The sequence below is a fragment of the Hydra vulgaris genome, chromosome 15, assembly GCF_038396675.1.
Source record: "Hydra vulgaris chromosome 15, alternate assembly HydraT2T_AEP".
Taxonomy (NCBI): Eukaryota; Metazoa; Cnidaria; class Hydrozoa; order Anthoathecata; family Hydridae; genus Hydra; species Hydra vulgaris.
The window spans coordinates 7318176-7333282 of record NC_088934.1 but is presented as its reverse complement, the minus strand read 5'-3'; the positions used below and the strand labels follow the sequence as shown (position 1 = coordinate 7333282).

The 15107-nt window shown below is 28.1% G+C and overlaps 1 protein-coding gene and 1 long non-coding RNA gene across 2 annotated transcripts; both read left to right on the top strand.

The window, feature by feature from the left end:
• The first annotated feature begins 434 nt into the window (after positions 1 to 434).
• Positions 435 to 3711, top strand: LOC136091515 (uncharacterized). The gene is made up of 3 exons (XR_010644041.1): positions 435 to 3070; positions 3140 to 3208; positions 3529 to 3711. It is a non-coding gene; the product is annotated as an uncharacterized LOC136091515 (long non-coding RNA).
• Positions 3712 to 14253: 10542 nt separating this feature from the next.
• LOC136091721 (small ribosomal subunit protein uS15m-like) lies at positions 14254 to 14826 on the top strand. Its single transcript, XM_065819428.1, has one exon. It carries the CDS (start codon positions 14254 to 14256, stop codon positions 14824 to 14826), a length of 573 nt encoding a protein of 190 aa, XP_065675500.1.
• Positions 14827 to 15107: the final 281 nt, after the last annotated feature.

Sequence of the window (15107 nt, the reverse complement as noted above, 5' to 3'; positions counted from 1 at the left end):
TTAAGTTTTATGAACCTTATTATATATATAAAGTTAAAAGTTTTGGAGCCTAAAAAAAATTATGGAAACCTCCCTATCTCCCCCCCTATTTTAATTTTTTTTTTTTAATAAAGAAAATTTGACTTTCAAACCAGCATTTCTTTGTGGGACACTGCAGTGTCCCATGCATGCATGCATGCTTGGTTTTTGACAACATTTGAACTTGCATCAGTCAATTGTTTGCAGATAATATACTCAAGAACTATATTCAAATATCATATGAACATGTTAGAGAATGTTCATATGATATTTGAACATCACAAATTTAATAATATTGTTGTGATATGTTATATAAATAATACCATAATAGATTATGATATGAAAATAAGATAGGATATAAAGGCAATGATCAAAGAATAAATTTACTTATAGAAATTTAGATGTATGTTTATTAGTTTCAGAATATTATATTATGTGTGACCGCGGCCTTCTATAATAACAGGCCTTGACATCACGCAACAAATTTGTTAAACTAAAGGCCAATTCCTAATACTGCGTTTACATTTTCATCTTTTAACATTAGACGAAAGTTTGTGTTTGCGCTGTTTTAATTAATCTTTAAAATTTGATTGGTTTATAAATTAGATAGCGCAACTTCAAGACAATAACGTTGTAAGTTTCAAGGCGTTAACATTGTAAGGTAATAATATTGTCAAACTAACGATTAGTTTTTTTAAATGCCTTTGAAATGCTGTGTATCTCTTTGCAAGTCGAACTATCTCAACTACAACAAAAATATCAATTTATACAACTACAACTACAATATCAATTACAACTACAACGAAGTTTATATGATTACTTGTGTATTGACTACAAGTTGCCAAGTATAAGGACTTTAACACGATTGACTTCAAAAATAAGCTCAATGGAGGACCTAAGTTTCATAAATAGTATTTTTATGAATTTAAATCCATTAAAAAGCGTTTTCCATACTACTAATTGATGAGGTCTATGTCAAAGCTTCATTACTTTACCAAAGAGGTGCTTTGTTTGGTCAAGCAGTAAACTACCCTGAAAAGTTAGCTAAAACAATTTTATCATTTATGATTAAATGTCTTTTTGGAGGTCCAGAATTTATATGTAGAGCTCAACCTGTTGCAAATCTTTCCTCTGAATTTCAGTTTGCTCAATGTCAACAAATTGTCTATACAATAAATAATATTGAAAATAGTAAGACACTGGTAATAATTACTAATGGTAACCGTGTAAATCAAAGATTTTTTGGAATGTTTAAAACAGTTGATAGTAAACCATGGTTAACAACATCAGGTATATATTTATTGTATGATTATGTGCATCTTCTAAAATCTATACGAAACAATTGGTCGACAAAAAAGACTGGGGAACTTCAATTTTTGAACAATAAAGAACTGGCTTTGGCTAAGTGGAGTGATTTAGAAACTATATATAAAACTGAGTGCAATAGTCTTTTTAAACTCTCTAAACTTACAGCTAAATCAGTTTATCCAAAACCAATAGAGAGACAATCTGTAAAGTTTTGTTTGTCTGTTTTTTGCAAAGAAACAGTAGCTGCATTAAGAACGCATCCAGAGATTGAAAATAAAGCATTTGAAGGTACTGCTGTATTTATTGAAAAAATAATTTTTTTTCGAATGTTGTTAATGTCAAAGCACCTGGTGCTGGCATTCGGTTTAAAAATGAATTATGCGAAGAAATCCACTCAGTTGGTGATCAACAGTTACGAGATATTGCTGAACTGTCAAATTTTATGAAACCTACAGGTATGCGTGTAAAACAGCTTACGCTAGATACTAGCAATGCAATAGCGCATTCATGTTATGGCTTTATTGATCTTGTAGAAACTTTGTTGAGTAATAGAGCAAAGTATGTCTTATTAGGTTGGTTTTCAACAGATCCACTTGAAAAAGCTTTTTCTAAGCTTTGACAGGGATCTGGAGGTACTTACTTTATAAACGCTAAATCTGTAATTGAAAAAATTAATATTCAACTTACTAAATTGATATTACAACTTGACATTCCTGTTGATGGTATCGATGGTCATACTTGTGACATGTTTTAGAGATATTTCTACTGATGAAAAAGAACTTCTGGATACTATACATGATCTTGAAAGCTCAGTTAATAAATCTTCATTAGTGGCTATAGTTTACATAGTTGGCTATGTGCAAAAAAGCGAAATAAAAATTTATGATGATTCTACCAATTATTATTATAAATATGGAAGTTATCTGTATAGCCTAAACAGAGGCGAAATTCCTTCTGATGCTCTTTTCTAATGGTCAATATTTTGCTTTTTTTTTTTCAAGGTGCTACTGACCCTTTATACAGAACATTTTGTGTTACTCAGTTTTAGTTCATTGCTGCTAAATATTAATTTAAAATCGCAAAAAAACAATGCAGAGTATATTCTAATATTCTGCAAAAGAATTACTCACTAATTACCACTCCCAAAATACTAAAACTATCATAATTTATGTGAAAATTAGTTTTGTAATTAATTATGCTATTTACTTGTTATGTTTTTTATTTTCTCATTAGCCTATATGTCTTTCAATATGTTTGGATTTGTAAATATTTACCCTGTTGAGATATATTGATAAAACTTTTTTTTTGCTTGAATCAACTTTTGTTGGTGTTTTTTATTGTTAGTGATTTTTATTGTTACCATTTTTAGCAAAAAAAATTTAAAATACAGTTATCTTTTTAATATATAGATATATACTTTGTTATTGATACTATTTAATATTACATAAATATTCTTAATGAAATTTGAAATACGAAAAATATGATTATCTTTTAACAACTTTTTGGTTTTCTTTTTATATTTCCGTCTTTACTAGAGATTATTATTAGAAAACATAGACTGCCATTACACCCTACCTAATATAAAAATATATCAATATAAGTAAAAGTGAAAGTTTAATCGGCCTTCAGTTTTTACGGCATTTTGCGCGATGTCAAGGCCTGTTATTATAGAAGGCCGTGTGTGACGAAAAAGATACTTTTGCATCCAGTGGCTATTGCACCCAACGTCTACATCATTGATAAAGTAGGTTTTTACATTTTTGTTTTTGTTTTTTTGTTTAACTACTTATCCTAATTGATCACTTTTTTTCAGGATTCTCCTCATGGGTTCAAGCTCATTACGCATAATATGTGTTCAATTACCCATAATACGTTAGTCATTGTAAGTAATAAATTAGGAAATAATTATTTGTGAAATATTGTAGTCATTAATGACTTCAACCTGGCTAATAATTAAAATTGCTCGACTAATAAGGTTCCTTATTAAAATTGCTCTCTCTCTCTTTCTCTCTCTCTCTCTCTCTCTCTCTCTCTCTCTCTCTCTCTCTCTCTCTCTCTCTCTCTCTCTCTCTCTCTCTCTCGTCTCTCTCTCTCTCTCTCTCTCTCTCTCTCTCTATATATATATATATATATATATATATATATATATATATATATATATATATATATTTATATATAATTGTATTTATTTTTTTTTTTTAGAAAATGTTTGAAGAAAGTTAGAAGATACTAAAAACCTTGGTATTATGCAAGCCGAAGCGATTTAATTAATTCAATCGACAAAAAATGGCGTGTAAATCGCAAAAGAAAAAATAATTTTTTTAATATTCATTTTGGATGTATTGATTAATAGCATTTATTTTAAAATAAATTCATTTTGCAACACGTTTTTTAATTTTATAAAATTTCGTCATAATAGTTTATGGTAAATCCCACATAGGTTATAGGTGAAAAACATCACATGTAAAAGATCAAAAATACTACACATTTTGAATACCAAATGGGATAAGGTAGCAAATACCAGATTAAGTTAAGCCTCTCTGAAAGCTTCGATGATTAATTTTAAATTACTATTTAAGTAATTTTTAAATTAAAAGAATTTTAAAAATTATCATAGAAGCATTCGAACTTTCATTTGTCTAGTATTGACTACTTTTATACCATTTGGATTAAAATATGTGGCATTTAAGATCTATAACATGTAGTATTTTCCACCTATATCCCATGTAGGATTTACCACATAAAACCCATGTGGGATTTACCATATGAAACCCACATGGGACAAAATAATAATCCCCATATGGGTTACATATGGTAAAAACCCACGCGTATCCCATATGGGATTTACCATATGGAATCCATGTGGGATTTACCATATGAAACCCACATGGGACAAAATAATAATCCCCACATGGATTACATATGGAAAAAATCCACGCGTATCCCATGTGCGCTTTTTCACTGGGTATTCGTTTTTCGCTTAGTTAAACAGCTTTTCTTTTATGCTCACCTGGTACAAAATTAGTTAAACGTTAATTTATTACATACTTGTTAAGGGTATTAAAAAACTTCTAGTTTATCTCTGTTTTATTGATATACAAGTAATTTTATGTCATGTCTACTCAAAAAACTGTATTATTTAATTTATTATTGCATTATATGCATAAAAGATGGAAACCTCTGTTGAAATATGAAATATGAAAAGATGGAAACTTCTGTTGAAATATTATTATTGCATTATATGCATAAAAGATGGAAACCTCTGTTGAAATATGGGTTTGGCAAGTTATCCAAATAAACCTTCTGATGGTAGACGTTTTCAAAATCATATTGTCTCAATTTAAAAAAAAGTAAAATCAAGACTTTTTCTCATTCTAATTGTGCTTGATTTATGAAGGTAATTCATGCTTTTAGTTGATTTATGTAAGGTATACCACCTGATAGATGAGCACGAGTATTGTGTACATCATTCACACATCTATTACATATATACTATACAAGATCGCACTTTACGAGTATCTATTACACTAAAATTACACTATTACACTTACTTATCTAAAATCAAATTAAATTGTTACAAAATATGATCAAGTGTTTTTTCAGATTACGTTTGCCGCGGCAAGCCGGTGTTGCAGCTTAACCCTTTCGCGACTGAGTTAAAAACAGCTATATGATTGGGAGTAAAATAACGATCTCGGATCATGATCAATTAAAATAGTATAAAATAAAAACTACTAGTCAGAATTTTACAAATAAGACCTTGTTTTTTTTTGTCAAAGAATTGGCTTTCAGAAAATTAAAAAACTTAAACAATTTTTTTATCATCTTAGTAACGTGATCAAAATATATCATGTTGAAAGTAACAAAAATATATAGTTTCTATGTGTAACCTTAAGCAAATAAAGAAGAAATACATAAACATATCGTTTTTGATATTAAATAAATGAGACATTTATAGTGGTGATCAAACAAAAAAAATCTTCACCACTATCATTGAAAAAAATATCAAGGATCTCATTTATGACAGTATATTTTTTATCTATTTTTGTCATTTTCGTAAATTGATTTTTGACCGATCTATAAATGCAATTATCAAACGGTTTGAAGCATTAACTTAAGAAATTATTCACGTTTCAAAGATAAGTTTAAAGTTTTCCCAAATTGCTATAGATGATTTGAAATATTCAAAATTGTTTATGAACCGCCATGCGGGTCACTCGTCATTTAGAAACAAATTTTATGAACCGCCATACGGGTCACTCGTCACGAAAGGGTTAAAATAACTCCCTGTAAATAAACACTCCCAGAGTACTTATTTCCTAGTCAAAAAGTACTATCCCAGTCTTTTTAGGCTAGTAAATAAATATTCCTTTTAGTAAATAAGTACTCCCAATGAGAGTACTTATTTGCTTGTCTAATAATACTCCTTTTAAATTAAATTCGAAAAACAAACTTTTAATGACGATTGATTTTACATTTGTATTTTCTGGTAAACTGAGCAGTATTAAGTTATAGTTAAGTTCTTAAACTTGTTAAAAACTAAGTAAACAAGGCTGGAAAAACATTTTAGAACATGGCGATGCATCGCTGTATCGTAAAATGTTTTCTTCAATATCGAAAGTAAATTCTTTCGTTCTCTCTGTTTTTTCTAAAACTTTAGAGAGAATTCTTTATAACAAAGTTTTCCAACATCTGTCTCAAAATAATATCTTATATAAAAATCAATATGGGTTTAAGAAAAATATCTCTACCAAGCACGCTATACTAAAAATAACTCAATATATTACAGATTCATTTGAAAAGTCCAAATTTACTTTAGGCATTTTGTTGACTTATCAAAAGCGTTTTCTATGATTTACCATAAAATCATTTTCAAAAAACTAAAATATTATGGAATCACAGGAGATTTTCTTAAGCTAATAAAAAGTTATTTGCGCAATAGAAAGTAATTTGTTCATTTCGATCAATCATCACGAGCTCAATTATTAGAAACAACTTGCAGAGTTCCTCAAGGATCTGTACAAGGACCTCTTCTTTTTCTCATTTACATAAACGACCTCTATGAAGCATCCAACTTGATGACAGTTATGTTTTTTGATGACACAAATTTTTTTTTATCTCGTGTTAAATGTAAAACTCGTAGAGCTCCGGTTTCTTTTCACAATTTATATTCCTTAATAGAAAAAAATAAATATAATTTACGAAATGATAATCTCCTTCTTTAACCAGTTTTCAGAATCAATTTAGGCAAGTTTTGTATTTCTTTTCGAGGTGCGTTTCTATGGAACAATATAGTTTTGAAATATTTTGATTTTTCTCAAGACTGGAACTTTATCGCATTTAAAAGGAAATTTAAAAATATCATTCTCTCTATTGAAAACATACTTTTATATTTTTAAATTTAATTATTTTGATTTATTTATAATGTTTTTACGAATTCTTATATAAATATTATTTATTTGACTATATACTTGTAAATTTAAATTTTGTTTTGTTAATTATATTTTTGTGAATCATGTTAATTTAAATTATACATTTTTTTTTTGTATTGTAATTATTGTATTGTAAATTATACATTTTGGTATTGTGGTTTATTCTCCTCCAGCTAATTGCCATACGGAGACCACTATACCATGGCACGCAGAGACATGTTCAGCCCCTGGTAGGGGAGCATCATTACCGCTCTACGGCCAAGAGTAGAGTGAGTTTTGGAAGAACGAAGATATGTTAGAATGAAAGATAGAAGAAGTCGGGTTAGAAAGATAGCATATAGAAAAGCGGACAGAAATTGCACACGATGTTAGAGGGTGCAACCGGTGGAAATAGTTCGCAAATTAATTTTAATTAATACATAATATCGTAAAATTAATTTTAATTAATACGTAAATTATACATTTTGTAACTATTAAGTATTGTATTAACTTCCTGATAATTCAAGACTTTTTATGAATAAAAGATGCGCATTTTTTGCTTATGGGTATTTATTATTTAATTTTTATGTTAAAATATTTAAAGAATACCCAAATACTACGATGATAAAGGACACATTTTTGAAACAAAGAAATGAATTTTATAAAACTTTATAATAACTAAGAAGTTTATTGCTATGAAAAATTTTTGAAATTTTCTGGAAACTTTTAACCCTACTCACTAATTCCTAATACGGCATGACGTCATTGGTTCCTAGACGTCAGCACTAATCCATATATGTTTTAATTTTAAATAGATTTTATATGAATAAAATAGATCAAATATAAGTTATATATAAACTATAATTTAGTATTAACTAAGTTACGAATAAACCTATATGTAAAGATCTCTTTTGTTTAATTACAATAAATAAATATACACTTAGAAATAATAATTTTATATATGAATTTTTTTGTCGAACCAAGTTTAATCCGTTTTGTATTACATATCGTGCATCCTATCTTTATAATAAAATTATTTTGTCCAGTTTTAATATGTATTTTAGTTTTCCCAATTTCAAATATAAACTGAAAAATTTAACTAAATTTTTCAGTTTATATTTGAAATAAAATAATAAAAAAAATTTAATCTAAATAGATGATATAGTCAGGTATTTTTAATTGTAATATTATATTTTATTTAGAACTTTTATTCTAAATTACGTTTTATTTTGTTGATTATGTTTTGATGTAGTTTATAAACACACGCTTGTAAAAGGTTCTGATGATAAGATTTAAGATCTTCTTTCAGAAACCTTGTTTGTGTTTGTGAAATTAATTTATTTACTTATGAAAACAAATGTAACCAAAACTAAAATCGCATAAACTATAATCTGTATGATATTTATACAAAAATAATACGCCGTTTAAACTACGCGTAGAAAATATTTTTGTATTGTTAAAAATTAAAATATTTTTTATTCTAATTTAATATAAACTAAGTTTAAAACGATAGTTTCCAGTGAAAGTGTATAAATAATATTTACATATGAACAAAGTATAAAACAAATAATTCCACTATAACGGCATAAATTCTGATTCAAAATAAACTAAGTATATAACAAATATTTCCAGTTAAAGAGTATTAATTATAATTAAATATAAACTAAGTATAAAACGAATAGTTTTACTAAAACGGTGTACATTTTTATAAAACGAATAACTGGCCTAAAATAAGGGTTGAAAATTTCCGGAAATTTTCATGGAAATTTCCGGAAAATTTCAAAACTTTGTTATTGCAATAAACTTATAGTTTTATAAATTTCGTTTGTTTGTTTAAAAAATATGCGCTACATCATCGTGGTATTTGAGTATTCTTTAATTTTTTTAACCTAAAATTTAAAATAATAAAGGCCCTTAAGCGAAAAATACACTTCTTTTGGTCAAATTTTTTTATTAAGTTTCTCAATTTAAGCATCACGCGAAAGCAAAAGTATAATTACCGAAACGTTAAGGACTGGTGGGAAGCCGGTAAAGAAAACATAAAAATCATTTTAAAAAAGTTTAGGAAAAAACTGAAGAGAATAAGGAACAAAAGAGAATTTAAAATTATAAAATTATTAAGAAATGTTTCAAAAAAATGCAATATGAAAAAATTAAACGATGAATTAAAATTAAAACTTGAAGGTATTGAAAAACAAAAATCCGAAGGCGCGGTAATAAGGGCAAAAATTCAGTGGATGCTAGAAAGTGAATGATGCTCCAATTTTTTTGGTTTAGAAAAACAAAAACTAGCTAAGCAATATGTCTTTGAAATAAGCGGCAGAGACGGGGAGGTCAAAACCGAAGACGGGGAGGTCAAAACCGAATCAAAAGAAATTTTACTAGAATTTGAAAATTTTTATAGAAATTCATACAAGTTCAAAGAAAATGACAAACCTTCTCAGGAATATTTCTTCTCAAACGCTAAAGTTAGGAAAATAACCAAAGAAGATCCAAAAAACCATCTAACGTCCTAATGCGTAAATTCTCATAAAATAATGCTCGTCGTATTTTCTTAACAAATCGGATTGTCAATGATTGGATAAATTACCGTTAGCATGCAAAAAGACTCCGTCAGTTAATGCATTTAAGAATAGAATTGACAAGTATTTTTTTATAAACAGATGTATCTGTTACTGAAGATAAGCTGCACGTTTATTAATTACTTCGTGCTTTAGCAGTTATAAATGTTGACTTTTTAGATACTATTTGTTATAAACATAAACTTTAATTAAATTAAAACAATATTTTTTCTCTTTTTCTCAGTTTTAATCAGGGCTGCAGAGTCGGAGTCGTGGAGTCAGAGTCGCGTCATTTTTAGCGGAGTTGGAGTCGGAGTCGCTAAACAAAATTGCGACTCCGACTCCAATAGTAAAGCTTCTCGGTGTTGCACATGCATGTACAAAATATTTAACCTTCACAGAATTTTTCATAAATTTGGCAAAAAAATATTTTTTTAATTATCGCGTAATTTTATTTAAATAATTTAAAGAATTTTTCGTCCTCTTAAAATTTCAATGAATGGAGTTGGAGTTGGTACTTTTTTTTTACAATTCCACACCACTGGTTTTAATATCAACATACTTGCTATGAAACAACAAATGCTTTTTTTTACTTAAAGTTTATATTTTACAAACCATAAGGGGCCGTAATAAATTACGTCACGCAACTATTGACCATTTCTGACCAATCCCCCTCCTTCCGCGTAACAACATCGTAACACTTTAGTTACAAGTCCCGAATGAGTCGTCACAAAACCACAACTCCTCCCCTACCCCCTCTAGAGCGTGACGTAATTTATGGACGACCCCTAAACTTTTGTATAGTTTATTGGTTTCGTTGAGACCCATATCATTAACAAATGTGGATTATAAAATCCACATTTGTTAATGATATAAAACAAAAGTTTTCGAAAAACTCGAAAATATTTTTACTAAATATAAAACATAGCAACCAATCAGCGTGTATTAAAAACAGTTACACAAGAGACATTATCAACATTGCTAAAAAAATTCATCAATGCCGACGACACGGATTTCAAAGTGGAGGGGCGCAATCATCAATTTTTAAAAAAAGTTTTCTATATCTAGAATTTTCTTTAATAAAAAAAAAAAAGAACCTTTAGAAAAAAGTTTCGTTGACTTGGTGCATACTTTCTATAGATCAGGTGAAAGCTTTTGATAGGGTTGATAGAGCTTTTTTGTTTGATGGTTTGAAACATTTTAAATTTGGAAAAGTTTTTACATCTTTTGTGAAAACAATTTATAATAAGATAAAAGCTGAAACTAAAATAAACGGTTTGTTATCAGAAAAAATAGATATTTTAAGTCAGGCAAGGTTGTCATATATCAATGATACTGTACGTCGTTCAGACAGAAATATTTTCAACCTTTGGTTGTGGCTTCATATACTAGACCACAAAATTATGGTTTACATACTAAACCACCATAGAAATGCAAACCAAAGCAACCACATTTTTGAAACTATCAATACTTAAGATCTATCTGTTATCCCCATTTTTACTCTCAGCTATTAGTCAAATAATACAATTTAATACATAAATATATTTTACCTTTAACTCAAATTGAGGAAATTTTGAATCAACCTCTTTTTTTTAACACAATGATTTAAAGGTTTCCTGAAAAGTTTTCAACTCCAAACAAAACACACATAAAAAATGATATTGTAATAGTAGCCAATGTTACTAAAATATTTCAGCCAGGTTTTTAACACCTTAAAAGCATAGGCTTGACTAAAAACAAGTCAGGAAATATTACAATAGCTTTTCCTAGGAAATGGGAGCGAAAAATGTCAACGGAATTCCGAAAATATTTTTAACTTTGTATAATTTATTAAATAAACCAATAAAAAAACCGAAATATAAGTTTTAAAATTGAGAAGCATCTTTTGATAGCATGAAAAATTTAAATTAAAAAGATTGGAAACATTTTTTTGTAAATCTTAATAAAAGAAACACTAACAATAAAGCTAGCGAAATTCTCCTTAAAACAGCACATTTTATAATGCTCACCAAAGACAAGATGTTTGATTTTAAGATTTAACAAAAAATGAAAATACTGTCCATATAATGTACGAATGTGACAATGTGATAGAAGGTGTGCTTCATATATGGGGGAGGGGATATATCCATAGGGGTATATAGTAGGGTAGATTACAGTAATAAGAATAGATAAGGTAATAGAGGGGTAGATATCCATATATATATACATATATATAGATAGAGAGAGAGTAAATATGGAGCGAAAAAAAAAATACGACAATTGAAATTAAACAACAATATTTAAAAGTTGAGAAAAAAGTACAAAAGTAAGTGCACTGGATTTTGAACTGTTAATCACAGCATCAAAATGGGTTCCCGTTGAAATGTCTAGAAATATAGAATAATCGACTTATCAAGCCGTGAACTGTATGGGTAGATCTTCCATTTTGTTTTCGCTCCATTTTTACACCACCACACCACTACCGCCTAAAATGCGGTAGTGGTGTAGTGGCAGAGCGGTCGCTTCATAAGCGAGAGGTTCCGAGTTCGATCCCCAACACGTGTTTCGGATTTATAGAGTTGAGAGAGGGTAATACCACAAATAAGTAGCCTTCTTGTCTGTAGAGGCCTTCTCGACCTTGAGGAGGAGAATTAACAAAAAAAAAAAAAATTACTGTATACTTGGATATCTACCTCCATAAATGAAGCGCATCCAGATATCTCAATCATTTTCAAGCATTTTAGTTTTAAAAATATGCGTTCGAATTGCCATACTCAGATATCCAATTATTTCATCTTGTATTTTGTTACACATATGGTTAACAACTTTGTTTCTCATTGGCTCATGTTCATTTTACATTCCAGTTATAATTTAAAAAAATTGCTCTAAAAAAGCAGTTTCCATCTCCTTTAATTCTATAAAATCCCCTTTGACAAAGAGTTAGGTTGATATTTCCTATGGCAATATTGTGTTTCCTAACAATTCCAAGCTTTTCTGCAATTTATTTTCTCAAATCAAAAGTTGCACCTTTTGCGATTCTTTCATTTGAAACACTTACACTGCTTTCATGTTGAGTTGTTAAGCATTTAAGCTTTATCTGGAGGCAGTGGTAAGAATACAAAAGAATTTCTTGTAAATAATTAATATGTTCGGGAAACTTCATTTCTAACGCTTCGCGTTTAAAACGTACGCTAAAACGTATCTTATTTTTTACAACTGCTTAAAAACGTACGTGTATGAATGAAAATTAATGAGTTTAAAACTCATAATTTTGTTTTGAATGATTTGTATTAATACTTTTGAGATTAACTTCTCTCTAACTCCCAACCAAAGGCGATTCTACCAGTCGGTAGTTTTTAAGGATGTAAATCCTTAAAAACTACCGACTGGTTCCTTAAAAAAAAAAAAAGTAAGGTCCTCAAAACAAAAGTTTACCCACTGAATTGTGTCAGATACCCGACTAAACTCGTAAAAAAACTAAATAACTTGAAAATTCTTTGATGGTGTGGGAAGAGGGGGAACACCCCCCGTAAAAACGCCTTTGCTCCCAATGTCATCTTTAAATTTAAAGTAAAACTTAATGCAGATCTTCTAGTAAGATTGTTTTTGATTGTTTATAGCACAGATTTTTTTTAGAATTGTTCTTGGAATTGTTTATTGAATTTACTTATGCAGTAATTAAAATGTTTCAAAGTGTTCACAAAAAACAACGTGTTTGCTTGCAAAAATAAATTTTGCCGCAAAATATTTTATGGGAGTAAAAATTTAATATGAGATTTTTACATGGGAGTAAAAAAAAAACGCGGGAGTAAAAATCTCACACTACACCGGCCTTGTTTTGTTTTGTTTTTAATTTTAACAAGTCGGGAATGTAACGTGGTTGTCATTTCTTATATTAAAGTATTTTTTAAATAAACTTATAGTACAGTGCAAAACTTGCGCTATTACATGAATGTTTGTGTAAAATATTTGAGTAACAGTGCACTTAATTTTTTAATAGTACAATTAGTATTTAATTTTTTTATTAATATTTAAATTTTTTTAATATTTAAATTTTTAATAATACAGTTAGTTTTTCTATAGTACTTTGTATTTTAGTAATAGTACAAAAGTAATAATACAGTTCGTTGGGAAAGAATTATAGTAAATATATTGTGTGCATTTATAATTTTTCAAATTATGAGTTTATTTGTTGTATTATAAAAGTGAGTCAAATCATAATCGTTGATAAAAAAATTAAAATTGAAAAAACTTCAATATAACTTCTATATAAGCATTTTTTTCAAGAGTTATATCCCAAGTTCGTCATTATTTTTGAGTTAAAAATCTCTGGTCGGTATGATATAAGTTTCCTGATATCATTTTAAATCTTTAATAGTACATTTAATCTCCGCTTTTATAGACTTCACAGGTCTAAGCTAATGCTTTTTATTTTATTTCTTCTAATAAAATCACACCAATACAATATATATATATATATATATATATATATATATATATATATATATATATATATATATATATATATATATATATATATATATACGCACACACACACATATGTGTGTCTGTGTGTGTTAAATAGGTTATTGTGTTTTACTAAAAAGATTGTAATAAATTAGTAAAAAAACATCTAACTTTTTCTTATACTGCCAATTTTTCCTTCAAGAAGTGTCCTGATGATCCTGTTGAAGGAGAAACAGGCAGAAGAAGAAAAAATTTGATAAGTATATTTTACTAATTTACATACATACATATTTTTTAAATAAACTTATATAAATACATTAATATAATTATATAAATATTTTAAATACATACATACATAAATATATATATATATATATATATATATATATATATATATATATATATATATATATATATATATATGCACACTCAATTGAATTTGAATAACAAATTTTAATGGGGTATAAATCACACAAATCAACTTTTTTTAAATCAAATTTGTAGTAAAAATGTTGGCTTCCTGCTTTCGTTCTACTATTAACTATCAAAAGCAGATTTTGTACCAGGCTGCTATAAAAGTTTCAAAAACATGCTTTGCATCAACTTGGTTTCAGAACATAGACCTTCCAAAGTATAGAGACGGTTTTAATGAAATTCCGGAGTTGGATTCTGCTTCAGAGGTAGTACAGAAATTGTTTAGTTTAGAGTATGCTAGTGAGTCTGCTATACGAAATTGTGTTAGATCTTACAACAATAAAAAGTATGCCACTAAATTAGAACAAAGTATTGTTAACAATACATATCACATTCGTATGATGACTGAAAAATTAAAAGCAAATCCACGTGATAGAGCTGGAAAAGTTTTTTTTATTTGGGCAATAGATCAGCGTAAAAAGCGCCTAAAAAAACTAATGGCTGCTGATATCGAAAGCTATAAAAACATCATTAAAGAACATAATATTCCTCCATTGGAAAGTCCCCATGCACCACATAACAAATACAAATTCAGAAAGTTTAAAATCAATGTTCCACTTAAGAAAACTAGAAAGATTGAAGACTTTGAAAAAGATAGAGTTTACTAGTATAATATTATTTATGTACGTCATATTTATAATATCTTAACATTATGATATTTTTTTCACAATGTCAGTAAAATTTAGATTCGATTTGTTATTAAGTTTTTTACAATGTAAGTTTTTACCAAGTTCATAACATGCTGATCTTTAAATTTAGTAATAAACTGGACAACAGTACATAAATAAATCATTTTTGAAATGTTTTGACTATTGTTTTTATTAAAACTAATAGTTTTGAATTCTTTAAAACATATTAATCACAAAATGTCACTAAGAAATATTTTCCT

Bases quoted from the DNA above. Each gene is read 5' to 3' on its own strand.
- LOC136091721 (XM_065819428.1), top strand. From the start codon at position 14,254: ATGTTGGCTTCCTGCTTTCGTTCTACTATTAACTATCAAAAGCAGATT.